The sequence below is a fragment of the Dendropsophus ebraccatus genome, chromosome 1 (assembly GCF_027789765.1).
Source record: "Dendropsophus ebraccatus isolate aDenEbr1 chromosome 1, aDenEbr1.pat, whole genome shotgun sequence".
Taxonomy (NCBI): domain Eukaryota; kingdom Metazoa; phylum Chordata; class Amphibia; order Anura; family Hylidae; genus Dendropsophus; species Dendropsophus ebraccatus.
Window position 1 is genome coordinate 227,774,719 of NC_091454.1, and position 18,878 is coordinate 227,793,596.

Consider the following 18,878-nt stretch of genomic DNA (forward strand, 5'->3'; position numbering starts at 1 on the left):
TTGTACATTATTTAGATTTTCTTTTTTGCAGCCCCTTGTAACAATTACCTAACTTTTTTTTAAAGGTACATTAACGATCATTGATAAACTTTTTTGTTTAGTGATGGGATGAATTGAGTTTGAATTCTTTCTTACTTCACATAAAATACAATATTTGGAGCCTACAGTTTAGCCGACACAAAATGGAGTTCCTGGATCCTATTATAGCGCGTAATGAAAATTATTTTTATTACAACAATGTTTTTTTAAACAGTAGATTTTGATACTCCTTGGAGTATGAGACTGGCCACTATAAGAAGTGGCTGAATAATCTGCCCTATGTCAGTTCAAGAGAGTAAAAAAGAACTGCAAAAACCAACATGATTGTTAGATCAGAGATAAAATATTAATACAGCAATTTAAACTGAAAAAGGACCCCAAAAAAACTGCTTAGCGATACTTACGATAGGGCTAAAATTCTAACACAAGCAGAATGTCTCACACCATACATTGCTTCACCGAGCCAAATTAGACAGCATAAAAACAAGAGTCACCAAGTGAGAAGTCCAGGCTCCTATCGTTGAAGCAGTAAAAGACGCCTCTGTTGCCATTCCATTCACCTTTCAGAAGCCCGATCTACAAATACAGGAGAAATTTTACCTATAAAGTTTTTTTCTAAATTCTCACTCCAGCTATGTTATTTATTTAATCGAGTGGCAGTATGTGGGACGTACTGTACAACCTTTACACTGCCGTATCAATCTCCACGAAGATAATATCCATAAGGGATTGTGAAAACATGGCCTCTCGAGACATAGTTACATAGTTACATAGTTAATACGGTTGAAAAAAGACACATGTCCATCAAGTTCAACCAAGGAGGGGATGGATACAGGGAAGGGGGAGGGGCGATAGGTTCTATACATATGCATCTATATTATTTTGGTCTAAGAACTTGTCTAGCCCTGTTTTGAAGCCCTCTACTGTTTTTGCTGTGACCAGATCCTGTGGTAGACTGTTCCACAGATTCACAGTTCTCATGGTAAAGAAGGCTTGTCGCCTCCGGAGACACTAAACTTTATATCATAAGACGGAAATGAACCACATTAAAGTTACCCCAACCGATTATTAAAGTTTCCCCAACTGATAATTAAAGTTACCCCAACTGATTACACTGGTCAACAGCCAAAAAGGTTCCGACATGAAAACAGTTGATCTTAACTAATTTTGGGGTGCTGGATCGAAACTGATGTTCAAATTTTTAAATTGGCTCTAGTTTTCAAGATATAGACGTACTTTCTATATTTCTCACAGCTTGTGATACAATACTGGGAAAAGTTTGCATCATCAGTATTGCATCATTAACTGGTATATTGCATCATCTTAGAATGACCAATATGAAAAAAGGTATCAGGGTAAGGCTAGGTTCACACTGCGTTTTTGCAATCCGTTTTTTTTTTTTTTAATCTGTTTTTTTTTTTTTTTTCAAAAAAAAAAAAAAAAAAACGGATGCATTTGTGTGCATCCATTTTTATCCGTTTTTCCATTGACTTCCATTATTAAAAAAAAAAAACGGATCCATTAACGGACACAAAAGTAGTGTCAGCCACGTTTTTGTGTTCGTAAAAAAAACGGATCTGTTTTGATCCGTTTTTTTAATAATGGAAGTCAATGGAAAAAACTGTTTAAAACAGATGCACACAAAACTGATGAAAAAAAAAACGGATTGCAAAAACGCAGTGTGAACCTAGCCTTCATGGAACCCATCAATGCTTGCAGATTACTGTTGGACAGTTAGTTCTAGTTTACATATATTAGTTGCATCCGTTTCCATTTTTTTCAAAGATATTGACCACAACTGATGTCACAACTGATGCTAAAAAGGTATCAGTTGTCATCAGTTTTTCTATCCTTTTTTTTCAGAAAAAATCAGTTCCTATGATTTAATATCAGTTTTCATATGTTTATTTCATCAGTTGTCATAATTTTTTCCCTCTTCAGCATTACAGGGGGCGATCTATATAGGGGGCACTCTGCTGCATGGCCAGGGTGACAAGGGTTAATGGGGGGGGGGCATGGACAGGGACATCTCTATGGAGCGCCGGAGGAAGCACAATGCATGCGTCTGTGCACGGCATGCCTCCGGAGCTCCATTCACTTTAGTGGATGCAGTGCCGGATAGCTGAGCTGTCCGTACGTCAGAACCCTGCTTGTAGCGTTCTAACGCGCGGTCTGTCCGTCGGTCCGGCGGCATCAGTTGTAGAACGGATCATCCGAACTGTCCCATTGAAAACAATGTGATCAGTTCAGAGATGTGTTTCCCTCCGGTGATTCTCTACTGCGCCAGAAGGAAACACCGACGGATGAACGCATGTATGTATGTAAACTAGGCCTTATCAGAGACAATCCCATGTATGAATACAAAGGACACGTGTAAATGCACAGATCTTTTATTTACTGTATAGTATTTATATTGATAGTAGTACATGAGGATAAATGTTATGGTATTTGTATCCACATCGTGTGTGTGTTTTATGTATTTATATGTATTAAAATTTCTTGCATTTAGAGTGTTTATGAGGAGGCTCAACTATTGGTCTTAGGATCCATCTTAGGTCTCAGGTATTGCCCCATCTTAGGTCTCAGGTATTGCCCCATCTTAGGTCTCAGGTATTGCCCCATCTTAGGTCTCAGGTATTGCCCCATCTTAGGTCTCAGGTATTGCCCCATCTTAGGTCTCAGGTATTGCCCCATCTTAGGTCTCAGGTATTGCCCCATCTTAGGTCTCAGGAATTGCCCCATCTTAGGTCTCAAGTATTGCCCCATCTTAGGTCTCAGGTATTGCCCCATCTTAGGTCTCAGGCATTGCCCCATCTTAGGTCTCAGGTATTGCCCCATCTTAGGTCTCAGGTATTGCCCCATCTTAGGTCTCAGGTATTGCCCCATCTTAGGTCTCAGGTATTGCCCCATCTTAGGTCTCAGGTATTGCCCCTCTTGCGAGTCTTTTAAAGAGTTCTTTGTTACGATGTTTTATGCACTTACCTGAGGAAGATATGAATTCAATCTAGAAACGTGTCATTCTGAGCAAATAAACCGATCAAGAATCTGTGCCATGCCTTTTACTGATCCACTTTTCCTGCTCCATGAATATTTGTACCGGAGGTGAACACTGACCTGCTGGGATCATGGGCAGCCACAATGGACGCCTTTCTGCACAGATACTGCTGAGCTCTACTAGGGGTACTCTTCATCAGGTGAGTGGGTTTCCAATCCCCCTCTTATTTTCCATAGATCTCGGGTCCTATACTTGAGTACCTTCCTTCCTCTCCCTTCATATTACAGTTTCCTAATACACTCTCCCGGTCCCAAGATATGTGGGTTTATGATTTGGGGGTTTCTAACATTTCACTTTATAATCAGACGGGTGTGACCTAACTTAATAATAAGACGGACTATCTCCTTATGGGATTATACAGTCAACAGCCCCCCCCCCCCCCAAATGTATAATTCCTCCTATTACCTGTTAGTCACTCCTATTAATAAAATTAAGTTCACTCCCATATGACTACAAACTAAATTGACAGACAAATTATGAACATATCTCGTGAATGGAAGGACGTATCAAGAAACTAAAAAGATGCGTGGTCAGGGCATCCTATGATCACTGACACCAGTCATTGAAGGGACTCTGTCACCTCCCACCCACTAAACTTAAGTTATCAGTAGATTATACATCAGTAGAGTATACAATACTGATTCTATATATACAATTCTTATCTTTCTATGTTCTTGAAGCCCACAAATGAAGGAGTCTAAGTAGTCCTCTCCATTATATTCTTGCGCTAAGTAGTCCTCTCTATGCATCAAAATATCCAGTTTTCAGGCTTATAATGGGGAAAGGGTGGGTTGGAGGAGAAAGAGTCCCTTTAAAGGACAACTCCGGCGGAAATTTTTTTTGGCTTATTTAACACACATTACAAAGTTATATAACTTTGTAATGTGGTTAAATACCCGGTCTGGCCCCCTTCCCCCACTTTCCGACCCCCGACCCCCCACCCCGGAAGTTAAAGAATATATACATTACCTATTACGGTCGTCACGGTCCTCTTCTCTGGTGTCGGGTGATGTCAGAGCTGGGGGCGGTCCGGGTCTTCTTCCTCCTCGGCGTCTTCATTGAGAGTGAATGGGAGAGAAAAGGCTGCTGGTGCACATGCGCACCAGCAGCCTTTTCATTGGCTGGAGCGCATCACATGGCTTCCAGCTTGCTCAGCCCTGATTGGCTGAGCTTGCTGGAAGCCATGTGATGCGCTCCAGCCAATGAAAAGGCTGCCGGTGCGCAAGCGCGCTGGCAGCCTTTTCTCTCTCATGGACCCGGAAGAAGGAGACATCGCTGGACGGCGGACGCAAGTGACGGTGAGGCGGACGGCGGCCGAATGGAGTGGCGATCGTCACCGGAGGGATGGTGAGTATGGTGTCTGTGTGTGTCTGTGTTTTTTTTTTGGCGGGGGGTCCCGCCGGAGTTGTCCTTTAAGGAATATTTTTAAGAGAAGGCTATGAATAGCCTATCCACAGGATAAGTTATCAGTAGTTAAATGGCGGGACCCTGCTGATCAGCTGTTTAGTGACAATGGAGCTGGTAGCAGTTGGCTCTGTTCCCTTTGTACTGCAGCCTCAGCTCCTAATCCTCCTCCCTTGAATATAAGCTAACTCTGCGGTATCCTGGTGCCACTGCCACAGGAGGAATGGAGCCAACGATTTCCAGCTTAATTATTAGTATAGATTGAGATCGAGAATTGAACAGCTGGTAATCAAGGCAAAGTGGTGTCGGCACCTCACCTAACAACTGTTGATAGGCAAGGCTGTGGATAGGTTATCCATTCTTTTTTTCTTGGAAACCCTGGCTGCCCATAGCAGCCGACTCTTACCAGGTATGATGCGAGCTCTGTTCATACCTCAGCACTGCACGTGATCTATACATGTGCAAAGTTAAGGGGTTAAACTTAGCAACCCTGAAAATCAAGAAAGGAAATCTGGGCCGAACCAATAAAAGCCAATGGTAAACCCACAACTATTCATGGATCTTAATCAGTAGAGAGTCTTATTGAAGCCTTATCACAAAACTCGAGAATGATAGCAAACATACAAATCGGTCATAAGGGATTTAGTCCTCCATATGTATTATTAGGTGTAAAGATTTGCTAATGTCCTTATTCTTTAGACTGTAGATTATGGGGTTGACGAATGGAGTGAACACGGTATATAACAAGGGTAGGATTTTCCTTATATCTAATGTTCTTACTTTAGAGGGGAAAAAATAGACACCTAATGGAAGAATATAGAATATGGAGACCACTATGAGGTGGGAGCTACAGGTGGAGAAGGCTTTACGTCTACTGACGCTGGACTGAAACCGTAAGATGGTGACAGCAATATTACCGTAAGATATTATAATGATTGTGATGGGGATAACAAGTACAGGAATGCTCAGTATATAGTTGTATGTCACAATAATGTAGGTATCCGAACAGGCAATTTCTATTAAAGGAGAATAATCACAATAGAAAAGGTCAATGGTGTTCGGTCCACAATATGTCAACATCGATAATGCAGAGATGTTAATGACTGCGATTAAAAACCCAAACAACCAAGAAATGACGACCAACTTCACGCAATGGGCATTTGTCATGATGGAGGTGTACCGGAGCGGATTACAGATGGCCATGTATCTGTCATAAGACATCACTGTGAGAAGAAGACACTCAAAACCTCCAGATAAAAATCTGAAAAAATACTGAGTGAAACAGGCAGCAAAAGTAATGGCCGCCCCATTATACAAGAGGATATAAAGAGTATTGGGGACAATATCTGTGGTCAGCAGGATGTCAGTGATGGAGAGCTGGGAGATGAAGAAGTACATTGGGGTGTGGAGGATCTTACTGTTGGACACCAGGATGATGATCAGGAGGTTCCCAAATATTGTCCCACAAAAAACCACCAGGAGAAGACAGAACAGAAAGATTCTGGCAAAGTTGCTCTGAAATCCTACAAGGAAAAATTCTGTGACCACAGTCATATTGTTCTCCTGTATCGAAAAGGAATAAAATGTCTCAAAATTATTTTGTGATATTTGTGAAAACATTAAAGGTTCACAATAGATGAAGCTTAGTGGCCAGCCTCCCCCTCTCCGTGAAATGAACTCTGGACCCTGAAGAGAGGTCACAGAATATGCCCCAAAACTGTTTCAATTCTAATAACAGGGTCTGTGCCAGTCTATGGTGCCCATGCAAGTGGTGCCCATACATGATCCCTCTGCTTAAATGTGACGTGACTGCAGCGCTGCTTTGCTAAGTATTACCAGGATATTATCAGGCTATTATATGTCTCTAAAGAAGGCTACATATTAGGATACAACACAATTGTAAAATAGTATAATTACAGAATGGAACTTAATATAGTAAATTGATTATATGACATAGTGTGGGATTTAATTCTAGTTAAGAACCTTCTGAACATTGGAATCGGAGCTCTACACAAAGCAGTCTGGTCCTACACCTGGCACAGGCTCTGTGCAACAATACCTGGATGCAGGTGTAGATTTGTGTCATGATTTACGCCTAAGAGCGGATGTAAATGCTAATAAATCAGGTGAGCGGGGGTTACCGCAGGCGTACGCCAGGGAGAAGGAGAGAATCTAAATCTTCCTAGCGTATGCCAGGGGCTCAACCATAGTAAGTAGGTCCTAGATGCAAAATGGACTAAAGGACAAGATAGCCCAGAGGAAAAGGGAGTGGTTAAAAGCAGGGGGCAAAAACACAGAAGACATCCTGTGTCTGGTATGCCGCAATAAGCGACTGAATGTTCCCAAAACAGTTTATATGGACTTTGTAGCCTGGAATATTTTTTCCATAAACTGGGCGATGACAAGACATAAGTGGTTTGCTCGCTGTGCCACCAGGCCCCCAGACAAGGTGTTATTCTAAATGCTCCGCATGAATGATAGGACACCTAAATGCCAAGCATGAGCTGCAGTGAAGTAGACCACAGGAAAGCCAGTAAACATGTGACGCTCCCTCTTCTGCTTCTATAGTCACACCACTACTTCTTCCTCACCTGCATCAACAAATTAGGAAGGACTGTTCAACGCCATCAGTGCCTAGGTCCATATAACCTCTAATATGTGTACCAGTAAGCACAGGGACATTACCTCTCCCTAACTGCCCAATGGGTGAATGCAGTGGCATCCATTACTGGATGGCAATCCTTGACCCCTGTTTCCTCTTCATCCTCTTCCTCCTCTATTTTCTCCTCTGCCACCTCCTCATTCGGCCCTCGTAGCCCATGCACCACTGATTTCAGCACAGCTAGAGGGAAGTGACAGCAGACTGTGCTGAAACTAATCTCTCTCGGGGGAAAACCCCACACGACACAGGAGCTGTGGATAGGGATAGAGCAGCAGACAGACCAGTGGTTGCTGCCGCTGAACCTGAAGCATGGCAAGATAGTGTGCAACCATGGGCAAAATTTTATAGCATCTCTGGGCCAAACCGTTTTGAAGCACATCCCATACCTGGTGCATGTGCTGAACTTAGTTGTCCAGAGCTTCCTGGCACATTACCCTGATATGCTAGATCTGCTATATAAAGTGTGTTACATTACTTATATTCCATTGTAGGACATACTTCCCCACTTCAAATAACTAGCTAGTGCTACGAAAAGTACTAGGGGACAAAGGAGGATGGGTAAAGCTCAGCACAAACTAACATCAAAACCATACAAGGATCACCTTGTTCACCCAAGGCCTCGAAAAGTGCAGGGCAGTTACCTCAGCAGTCACAGGAACTGACGCCAGTGGAACAAAGTTATGAAAAGTCTAGGCATTCCACTGAGCAGTGCAGGATGACTCAGAAATCTCGAAATTCTGCTTAGCCCATAGGTCTGGGGCCTCGTACTACCCTAACAGGACGAGTAGCTCACAACTGTAGGGCAGAAGTCGGTGAGACACAAATCTCAATGTGAGTACCAATGTTCTCTCTATATACTCTAAAGATCAAAACTGTTTCAGGCAGAGTACACGTCTATTTGGCAACTCTCCCACATTGGTCTCACATTACAATTATGCTAAGTTGCTCTCACACCTGTATCCCAGGTTGAATTACTTTGTTACGATAGGCTGCTTTGCTTTTAAACATGTGTTACACGTAGCATGCATCATACCAAGACTAAGCGCGCATGCGCGCGAAACGCGTCGGTGTTATCTTGCAGCACAATTTTATGGTTTCTATGAAAAAAAGTATTGGATTTTAACCTTCTTGGAGTGCCGGAACCATCACTCATTTCTGAGTGATATTACCCAGCAGAATGTTTTTCCTGCTGAATTGGCAGGAGCTGAGTCTCTGCAAGTGATGCGTGATCAGGTTAAGAGTAAATTGCCCCCATTGGATGAAAGAATCGGTCCAGGGAAGACTGTTTCTCTGCACCTGAAAAGAGAACCTATCCAGGGGCAACATCTTAGGTTCTCTGGGAACAGATGGCGGCTGGGTGGAGACTACAGGGGTACAGAAGCCGCATCTGCCTGCTCCTGGTTAAGCCTGTGGACCTGGTTAGATAAATTGGATACCAGGCCTGCCAAACTTTCCATCTGGCCCACAAGATCCAGGCTGGTAGTCATGCTGAACCAGATGAAAGCAGCTTATGGTTCGATATACTGTTAAAACTGACGCCCAAAGATATCAGACAAGGAAAACAAACAATGAGCCCTAGAGCTAATTCCCCCAGAACTGTCCCTGCCTACTTGCCCGGCTCTAGGCAGTCAGTGGCAACTGAGCGCCAGTCCCTCCCTATGTATAAGTGATCACAGAGACAGAACAAGACAAAAAATACCACAAGGAAAGGTCAGACCGTAATAGGTCAAAACTGGAGATAGCAGATAAAATACAAAGTAAGCGAGCAAAGTCAGAGAAAGATAAGTCAGAGAAAGGTAAGTCAGAGGTCAGAGAAAGGTAAGTCAGAGGTCAGAGAATCAAAACAGCAAACAGGTAAAACACTTAGCCAATGTCACTTAGCAATGTCAGAGTGATGTCAGGGTCCTGGTCCAGGGTGGGATTGGACCAGACCTCAGGCACTCAGAGCACACAGATTACAGGCTTACTGAAAGGAATGAGAGTGGTGAGAGGATCTGTTATTCACACCCAGGTCACACCGTCTCCAGCACAGAATAAATTCAGCAAACAGGTGTGATGGAATTCAATCAACACTGCAAGGAAGGAATAGAGCCAGCAGCACATCCTCCACCGCACACTATGCATAGAGGCTGGCGCTGAAGGTCACATGGGTGGTCACACGTTACAAACAGTTTGAGAAATGCAGCTGCAGTCTACAGCCTGTAAAAAAAATAGCAAACCAGGGACAAGGTTGGTGTCTTGAATTAATAATAAAAGAAGATTTAACCCCTTAAGGACAGAGCCTGAAATGGCCTTAATGACAGAGACAAATTTTATGAATATGACCAGTGTCACTTTAGTCATTAATAACCTGGGAATGCTTTTACCTATCCGGCTGATTCTAAGATTGTTTTCTCGTGACGTATTGTACTTTACATTTCTGGTAAATTGGAGTCGATACTCATAACGAATCTTTATGAAAAAAACCCAAATAATGTGAAAAATGTGAAAAATGCATTTTTCCAACTTTGAAACTTTTTTGCTTATACGGAAAGTGGTTATACTACATAAATTATATATTAAATAGCATTAGCAACATGTCTAATTTATGTTGGCGGCATTTATTAAACGATCTTTCATTTTTTTTAGACAATAGGAAGCTTAAAACATTAGCAGCAAATTTCCAAATTTTCAGTAAAATTTCAAAATCAGATATTTTTAGGGACCTGTTCAGGTTTAAAGTGTATTTGAGGGGCCTGTATGTTAGAAAGCCCCACAAAGCACCCCATTTCAGAAACTGCACCCCCCAAACTCTGCAAAAGCATATCCAGAAAGTGTTTTAACCCTTTAGGGGAGTCACAGAAATAAAAGCCAAGTGTGTAAGAAATTTGAAAATTTTAATTTTCTGTGCAGAGATTTTATTGTAATCCAATATTTTTCATACAACAAAACACAGTAATCACTGAACTCAAGGAGAACAGCGAAAAAAATTCCAATGAAGTACTCAATCAAGAGTCTCCACTGATGCCCCCAAAAATTTAAATATGCAAAACAAGAGTCCGTGGAGCCTCAGTTACGAGTCTCAAAACACGGGATAGCCAGATATCTCTAGCCTGTTGCCAACGGGATGCCTCCATGATGGGGAGAGCACCACACCACCCTGATAAATAACCCCTTAAGTCCCACTCGGTTGCGAGTATTGGAACATAGACAGGGAAACAACAGGGTGGCCCCTTTTGTCAATGTCTAACTCAAGGTGCGAGTATTGTGATCATGACAAGGGCTTGCAAAGGCAGGCTTCCACCCACAGACAGCCGTTTCGGGGTTTTTGCCCCTCGTCAGTGTGGGGTAGGATTCTGGCTAGTTGAGGCAATGAAAAATCAACCAACAAAACACAGTAATCACTGAACTCAAGGAGAACAGCAAAAAAAAATCCAATGAAGTACTCAATCAAGAGTCTCCACTGATGCCCCCAAAAATTTAGATATGCAAAACAAGAGTCCGTGGAGCCTCAGTTATGAGTCTCAAAACACGGGATAGCCAGATATCTCTAGCCTGTTGCCAACGGGATGCCTCCATGATGGGGAGAGCACCACACCACCCTGATAAATAACCCCTTAAGTCCCACTCGGTTGCGAGTATTGGAACATAGACAGGGAAACAACAGGGTGGCCCCTTTTGTCAATGTCTAACTCAAGGTGCGAGTATTGCGATCATGACAAGGGCTTGCAAAGGCAGGCTTCCACCCACAGACAGCCGTTAGTGGGTGGAAGCCAGCCGTGGGTGGAAGCCTGCCTTTGCAAGCCCTTGTCATGATCGCAATACTCGCACCTTGAGTTAGACATTGACAAAAGGGGCCACCCTGTTGTTTCCCTGTCTATGTTCCAATACTCGCAACCGAGTGGGACTTAAGGGGTTATTTATCAGGGTGCTGTGGTGCTCTCCCCATCATGGAGGCATCCCGTTGGCAACAGGCTAGAGATATCTGGCTATCCCGTGTTTTGAGACTCGTAACTGAGGCTCCACGGACTCTTGTTTTGCATATTTCAATATTTTTCATAATTATAAACCTATTACCAGAGAAATGCACCCAAATAATTATTGCCCCGTTTCTGCAGTTTATAGAAATACCCCATATGTGGCCCTATTGCGCTATTTGACGCAACCACAAGCCTCAGATATAAGGGAGCGCCTAGTGAATTTCAACGCCTCCGTTATATTTGGTCATTTTTGACTGTACCACTTCAGGTTGGCAGAGGCTCTGAGGTGCCAAAACCTAAAAAACACCCCTAAAGGGACAGCATTTAGAAAACTACACCCCTCAAGGAATGTAACAAGGGGTGCGGTGAGCATTTGGACCCCACAGGTGCTTCACAGATTTTCCAAACAATATGGCGTGAAAAAAGAAAAATTTATTTTTTACACTAAAACGTTGTTCTAGCCTTCAATTTTTCATTTTTTTAAAGGGATAAGAGGAAAAAAATACACAAAATGTGTAGCGCAGTTTCTCCCGAGTACGGAAATACCCCACATGTGGCGATAAAGTGCCAAGGGGGCGCAGAACGAGCCTCCAAAGGGAAGGAGCGCCAATTGGCGTTTGGAAGCTGAATTTCACTGGAAAGGATTTCAAGGGCCATGTCGCATTTACAGAGCCCTCGTGCTGCCAAAACACTGGAAACCCCCCACAAGGGACCCCCTTCTGGAAACAACACCCCTCAAGGAACCTAACAAGGGGTGCAATGAGCATATGGACCCCACTGGTGACGGGCACAATTGTGGAACAATGTGACATGAAAGGGAAAATTTTCATTTTTTCACTTTCATGGCACAAATGTGCCCGTCATTAAGGGGTCCATATCCTCATTGCACCCCTTGTTAGATTCCTTGAGGGGTGCAGTTTACAGAATGGTGTCACTTGTGGGGGGTTTCCAGTGTTTTGGCAGCACAAGGGCTCTGTAAATGGGACATGGCGTTCATCATCCATTCTGGCCAAATCCAACCTCCAAAATCCAAATGACGCTCCTTCCCTTCGGAGGCTTGCCCTGCACCCACATGGCGCTTTATGTCCACATGTGGGGTATTTACGGACTCGGGGGAAATTGCTCTGCACATTTTGTTTTTTTTTTCTCTTTTAACCCATTGTGAAAATGATAAATTCAAGGCTAGACCAACATTATAGTGTAAAAAATGTAATATTTCATTTTCACGCCACATTGTTCCACATTTGTGCCCGTCACCAGTGGGGTCCATATGCTCACTACACCCCTTGATACATTTCCTGAGGGGTGTAGTTTCCATAATGGGGTCACTTGTGGGGGGTTTCAACTGTCTTGGCAACACAGGGGCCTTTTGAGTGCAACATGGCCCCTCGAAATCCATTCCTTCCAAATCCAGCCTTCAAAAACCAAATGGCGCTCCTTCCCTTCGGAGGCTTACCCTGCACCCGCATGGCGCTTTATGTCCACATGTGGGGTATTTCCGTACTCAGGGGAAATTGCGCTACACATTTAGTGTTTTTTTTATCTTTTAGCCCCTTAAGATTAATGATTTAGAGTAAAAATTTTACAAAAATTACACTAAATGTTGGTCTAGCCTTGATTTTTTCCATTTCCACAAGGGGTTAAAAAAGAAAACGAACACAAAACGTTTAGGGTAGTTTCCCCTGAGTACGAAAATACCCCACATGTGGGCATAATGTGCCATATGGGCACAGGGCAAGCCACCAAAGGGACAGAGCGCGATTTAGAGGCTGGAATGGAGGATGGAGGCCATGTCGCAATTACAAAGCTCCTGTGCCGCCAGGACAGTAGAAACCCCCCACAAGTGACCCCATTCTGGAAACTACACCCCATAAGGAATCTAACAAGGGGTGCAGTGAGGATATGGACCCCACTGGTGACGGGCATTTACGTAGAACATGTGCCGAGAAAATAAAAAATACAATTTTTTTCATTTTCACGTCCTAAATGTGGCCGTCACCAGGGGGCCATATCCCCGCTGCCCCCCTTGTTAGATTCCTTATCGGGTGTAGTTTCCAGAATGGGGTCACTTGTGGGGGGTTTCTACTGTCCTGGCCGCACAGAGGCTTTGTAATTGCATCATGGCATCCTCTAATGGGAATGGCGGCCATACCTACTTAGCTGGGGAAAAGGGACAATTCTAATTTATTTGGGGGTATTAGGCCAATTGTTGGTTTATAAGGTTGAAAATGACAGGTGTCCATCAAATTCAACCTGTGTTGACCCAGAGGAAGGCAAAAAACCCTCGTGAGGCAGACGACAGTAGCCTCATCACTGGGAAAAATTCCTTCCTGACTCCATAATGGCGACCAGAATAATCCCTGGATCAACGTGACCCCTGAAATAGGAATAAGGGACAAAATTTAGATAATGTGGAACCCCAATGACGTGTGGTGCGCCTTGGAGCGATCCAGTATGCAGAGGCCGGGGGGATCAGGACAGGTGTCACACTGGAAAATGGTGTCCTTCCTGATCCCCCTGTTACGCCACACTCTACACTTCTTCTGGGGTCTCCCTTTCTCCAGTGTGGGGGACGTCACCTGGAAAATGTTGCCCTGGTGCGATACGGGGTCCTTCATATCCAGAAGCGCTGGGTCCGCTCCATGGCTGCTAAATATTTGGGCTCTATTGCTACTTCTGATATGTTCGGATCGTGGCGCAAGCTACAGTAGCTCAGGCAGCGAGGGACCGGAAGAGGGGGTGCTGGTATAAAAGTTATCCCCATACAGGTGGTAACCTTTATCCAGCAGTAAGAAGATCAGTTACTGGACAATCTTCCCACTTGCTCTGAGGATGGGGGGGAGGGGGCATCTGGGGGCATCTGGGGCTGGATTCGGGTGTCCCTTCCTACATACACTCTAAGGGTACGTGCACACTGGGGAATCGCGACAGATAATCCTTCGTGCATTCCGCAGTTGGCACCCGCCGGCGGTGCATTCCGCTCTCCGTCCAACGTATTCATTCTTTGGATGGACGATGGAATCCGCCTGTGCATAGAATGGAGTCTATGACACGGGTAGAGACACGCGCCCGCATTAGTCCGCCGGCGGGTGCCAGCTGCAGAATGCACAAACGGTTATCCTTCACCATTCCGCAGTGTGCACGTACCCGAAATCTGTAAGAGTACCCTGAGGTACGCTCACAGAGTTTGTAGAATTTCACGCCATATCGCCATCTCTTATTGGGACGGTACTGGCGGAAAAGACGTGTCTGGGGGGCAGCGTACGCTACGCTACCCCCCAGACATGTCACTGGATGATGAGGATGATGAGGATGAATGGAGTAAAGAAGGATCCCCCCCATTCATCCTCACTGGCTGTTTCGGTGTCGGAGGCAATAATAACGTATGCGTCTGATACCGAAAACACCCTGGGGGCCATCTTTATACGGGGATTGGTATATGGGGTATGTAGTGGTGTAGTGTCAAACTTTATTCAGTGTAGTGTGGTGTAATGTAGTGTTTTTTACGTGTTTTTTTTACAGTTAGTATAAAAAAAACCTACGCCAACAAAGACAGTTGCTGATAAATGTCGCACTTATGTGCGGCACTTATCAGCGGACCGTGGCAGTAGGATATAGAAAAAAAACACCCTACGCCAAAAAGGAGGAGTTGCTGATTAGCAGCGCACTGATCAACACTCAGCGGCGATAGGGTGCGGAAAATAGAAAAAAAAACAACTTTTTCTACATTCTGAACATCCCTGTAGCTGCTGATAAGTGTATTACACATATCAGCCACTAGGGGGCAGCAGAACGCAAAATCCGGAAAAAGACGAGGCTGGAGCCGAAAATAGCTGAAAAAAGCTGATGGGGACCGCCGGAAAGAGCCGAAGACCAAATGAGAAGACGGAGGACGCCGCGAACCCGGAAGATGCCGATTAGGACCCCGGGACAGGTGAGTAATGTACAAATACCTGTTCTGGACCCCTCAGCTACCTAGCTGAGGGGTCCAGAGCAGGTATTTACTATTTTGGGCGACTCTGATCGCCGTGCCACCGGCCCGATCGCCGTGAACGGCCGGCCGGTGGCACCGTGACCACCATTACTTTTTACAGTAATGGCGGTCGGTGCCGTCCTCTGACGGTTTCAATCGCCGCTATTGGCTGATCTGAATTGATCAGCCAATAGCGGCGATCGTAAGCACGGGGGGTGTTAACCACCCCCCGTGCCGAGAAGCTAAGATGGCCTGCTATGATTTATAGCAGGCCATCTTCCCCGATCGCTGTGTGCAAACACGCAGCGATTGGGGAAACATTTACACCCTGATGCGCTAAGTACCAGGGCGCGAGGGCGTTAGTTTACGCCCGATGTCGTTAAGGGGTTAAACATAAAACATTCAGGCTTGGGCTATGTTCACACACAGTATTTTTCCTCAGTATTTTGCAACCAAAACCCGGAGTGGATTGAAAACACAGAAAGACTATGTTCACAAACTGTTGAAAATTAATGGCTGGCCGTCATTTAACCCCTTAAGGACAGAGCCTGAAATGACCTTAAGGACCTGGCCAATTGTCACTTTTGAGTTTTTTGTTTTTTCCTCCTCGCCTTCTAAGACCCATTACGCTTTCATTTTTCCACCTACAGGGCCACGTGAGGGCTGGTTTTTTGGGGGGCCTCCATGTTTACGTAATGCACTTTACCGTAAAACTGGCATTTTTCCTTTATTCAATAGGTCGGTCTGAACACGGTGATATGCAGGTTTACTAGGTTTTCTTACGTTTTACTATTTTTATTAGCAGTGAAACTTTTTTTTTTTGCAAATAGGCATATTTAAAATGGTCCTATTGTGACTCCTATAGCGCACTTTTTTTTCATTTACGTATGGGGCGTCATTTTTTTCGTCATGATCTCTAGTTTTTATTAGTAAAAAATTTTTCTACATCAAACGTATTGATTGCTTTTTATAATTTTTTTTATCCATAAAATGTCATAAAAAAAGCAATCTCTGCGTTTTTTTACGGCTTTTTGTTCACGCCGTTCACCGTGCGGGAATAATATTGTTTTATTTTAATAGATCGGACGATTACGCATACTACGGTATATAATATGTTAATTAACTTTATTACTTTTTATGTGTTTTATGTATGAAATGGGAAGGGGGGTGATTTTCACTTTTATTGGGGGAGGGGCTTTGGGGCACTTTGTAAAACTTTTATTTATTTATTTTCTTACACTTTTATAGTTCCCTTAGGGAACTATCACATACATACATTAGATCAGTAACACTGATCCCTGCTATGCCATAGCATTGCAGGGATCAGTGTTATCTGCGATTTTCTGATTCAGCCTGCCTGTGGCCTGTGGCAGGCTGAATCAGAGGACCGAGCAGACGAGTGCATGGAGGTAAGGAGAAGACCTCCGGCAGTCAGAAAATGCGATCGGGACCCCTGCAGACATGCTGCGGGGGTCCTGATCGCTAAGTGACCGGAGATGCTCCGGTCACCTATACTTAAACGCCGCGGCATTTAAGGGGTTAATGTCGGGCGGCCGCGAGATCGCGGTTGCCCGCCATTGAGGATGAGGGCCTGGCTGCATATAGCAGCCGGTCCTCACCCGCTATGGGGCGGGCTCAGCTCGTGAGCCCGCTCCGTAGCACGGGACCGCGCCAGGGCGCACATTTACGCCCTCCTGCCTTAAAGCCCAGGCAGCGGTCCTTAAGGGGTTAATGGCAAATAACGTTTTATAATAACAGTAATTATTTGCCAATAAAAGGGGACCATCCACTAAGTGTGTGTGAACATATACTTGTGTTTTTAATCCACTCCTGGTTTTGGTTGAAAAACATTGACCAAAATACTATGCAAACATGTATACAAAGTTTCAGAAAGATTTTTGTGCAAAAAGCTGAACATATGTGACCCGGCAGGTTTATGAGCTGACACATAGAAAAAGCTGAATTTCCATTCTAGCCCGTGCAGCTCAATCTCTAAACCCTGGAGACTCATTTCACAGCTGAGACTGAATCGCATGCAGCTTTACTTAACATGAATAAAGGTGAAAGTCATAGAATGGTAACCGAGATCCGGCACCTGCAATTCTCAAAGAATTCTGTAACCTGACCTGAAATTCTTTGTGCACAGTAGCTCATAAAACATCAAACCAGTGTTATACGAAGTCCAAATGTCTCATGAAAGCCTTCTATCACATTATCCCGACATGTTATCAATCAGAAGGTCTCATTTATCAGGGTCACCTCTTATAGACTTAAAGGGAATCTGTCAGCTCCTGGGCCCTACCTGAGGTGATGACAGTGTGCTTTAGCTGGCAGTTCCCTAGTAAGCATGGTACCTTTTGGTAATTTGTCAGTGGAATGGACTATGTGTAATCTCAGGTCTCCTACTTTAATGAAGAGTCAAAGAGGAGTTGTGGCTCAGTGTTTGTGCCACACTCTGGTCACCTCACTACTGCCTTCTCTTCCCTCCTCTTCATGAATAATCAATGCTGCCCGTCCTCCTACTCGCTCAGCTGTCAGCCGGTGTCTCTGATTGCAGATCAGTCCTCTGTAGGAAGTTTATATCTGAAAGAAATTCAGATATAATTGAAAGCGACTCTGTACCCACAATCAGACCCCCCAAACCACTTGTACCTTCAGATAGCTGCTTTTAATAGAAGATCTGTCCTGGGGTCCGTTCGGCAGGGGATGCAGTTATTGTCATAAAAACAACTTTTAATCGTGCAGCGCTGTGTCTAACGGTCGGGGCTTACATTTGTATATGCATAAGGCTGGCACACCCTCTCTGTCCTTCCTCCCCACCCTCCTCATCATTAGGAATGCTCCATCCAGATTGCCTCCTATTCCCCACCTGTGTGTATAATGAACATGGGCTGGATCGTTAATACACCTGTGCAAAGCTCAAACAGCAGTAAATGTTACTGGATCATTCCCAATGATGAGGAGGGTGGGGAAGAAGGACGGAGAGGTGGTGCCAGCCTAATGTATATACAAATGTAAGCCCCGGCCGTTAGACACAGCGCTGCAGGATTAAAAGTTGTTTTTATGACAATAACTGCATCCCCGTCCGAACGGACCCCAGGACAGATCTTGGATTAAAAGCAGATATCCAAAGGTACAAGTGGTTTGGGGGGGACAGATTGTGGGTAAAGAGTCGCTTGAATCTCTGAGCCCAAATGTGTAGGAGCTGTGGTCTAGGGGTAAGTCACCTGTCTGGAGACCACCACCAGTAGTTCATTCTTTGGTTCAAATCCCCTGCTGGAAATTAAATATTATTATTATTGTATCATTTCATTTTTAAAAGTGCAAAGAATTCCCAATCAAATCCAAATTCCTTTTTTAATACAATGAAAATAGTATTAAAAATACTAAACTAATTTGGACCTGATTGGACACATTTAGGCTATGTTCACACTACGTACGATTCCGGCCGTAGTTCGTACGCCGCCGTACATGTGCAGCTGAAACTACGGCCGAGGGAAACATCGACATGCGGCCAGATGCGTACGCACCGCGAGCATACGCCCGTAGTACAGTCATGCTTCCCTTGCTTGTTTCGAAGCGATCTGAGGCAGGTCATTTACTTGGAAATCTTCGCCCAGCCCAATAAAACACACAGAACCTTTTGGATCGAAAAATCAAGTTTAATTTGGCTGAAATAAGTACTTCGTACGGGACTGCATGGAAATCCACGGCCGTGAGTTGGAACAGTTACGTCCTCAAACAATGGTCTTGTTCATTTTTCGCGGCGGCGTATACGATCCAGCC

General features: G+C 44.4%; 1 protein-coding gene across 1 annotated transcript; it reads right to left on the bottom strand.

The window, feature by feature from the left end:
* Positions 1–5,140: 5,140 nt before the first annotated feature.
* LOC138786052 (olfactory receptor 11L1-like) lies at positions 5,141–6,052 on the bottom strand. The gene has a single exon (XM_069962711.1). The coding sequence runs from the start codon at positions 6,050–6,052 to the stop codon at positions 5,141–5,143; it is 912 nt and encodes a 303-aa protein (XP_069818812.1).
* Positions 6,053–18,878: the final 12,826 nt, after the last annotated feature.

Bases quoted from the DNA above. Each gene is read 5' to 3' on its own strand.
- LOC138786052 (XM_069962711.1), bottom strand. From the start codon at position 6,052: ATGACTGTGGTCACAGAATTTTTCCTTGTAGGATTTCAGAGCAACTTT.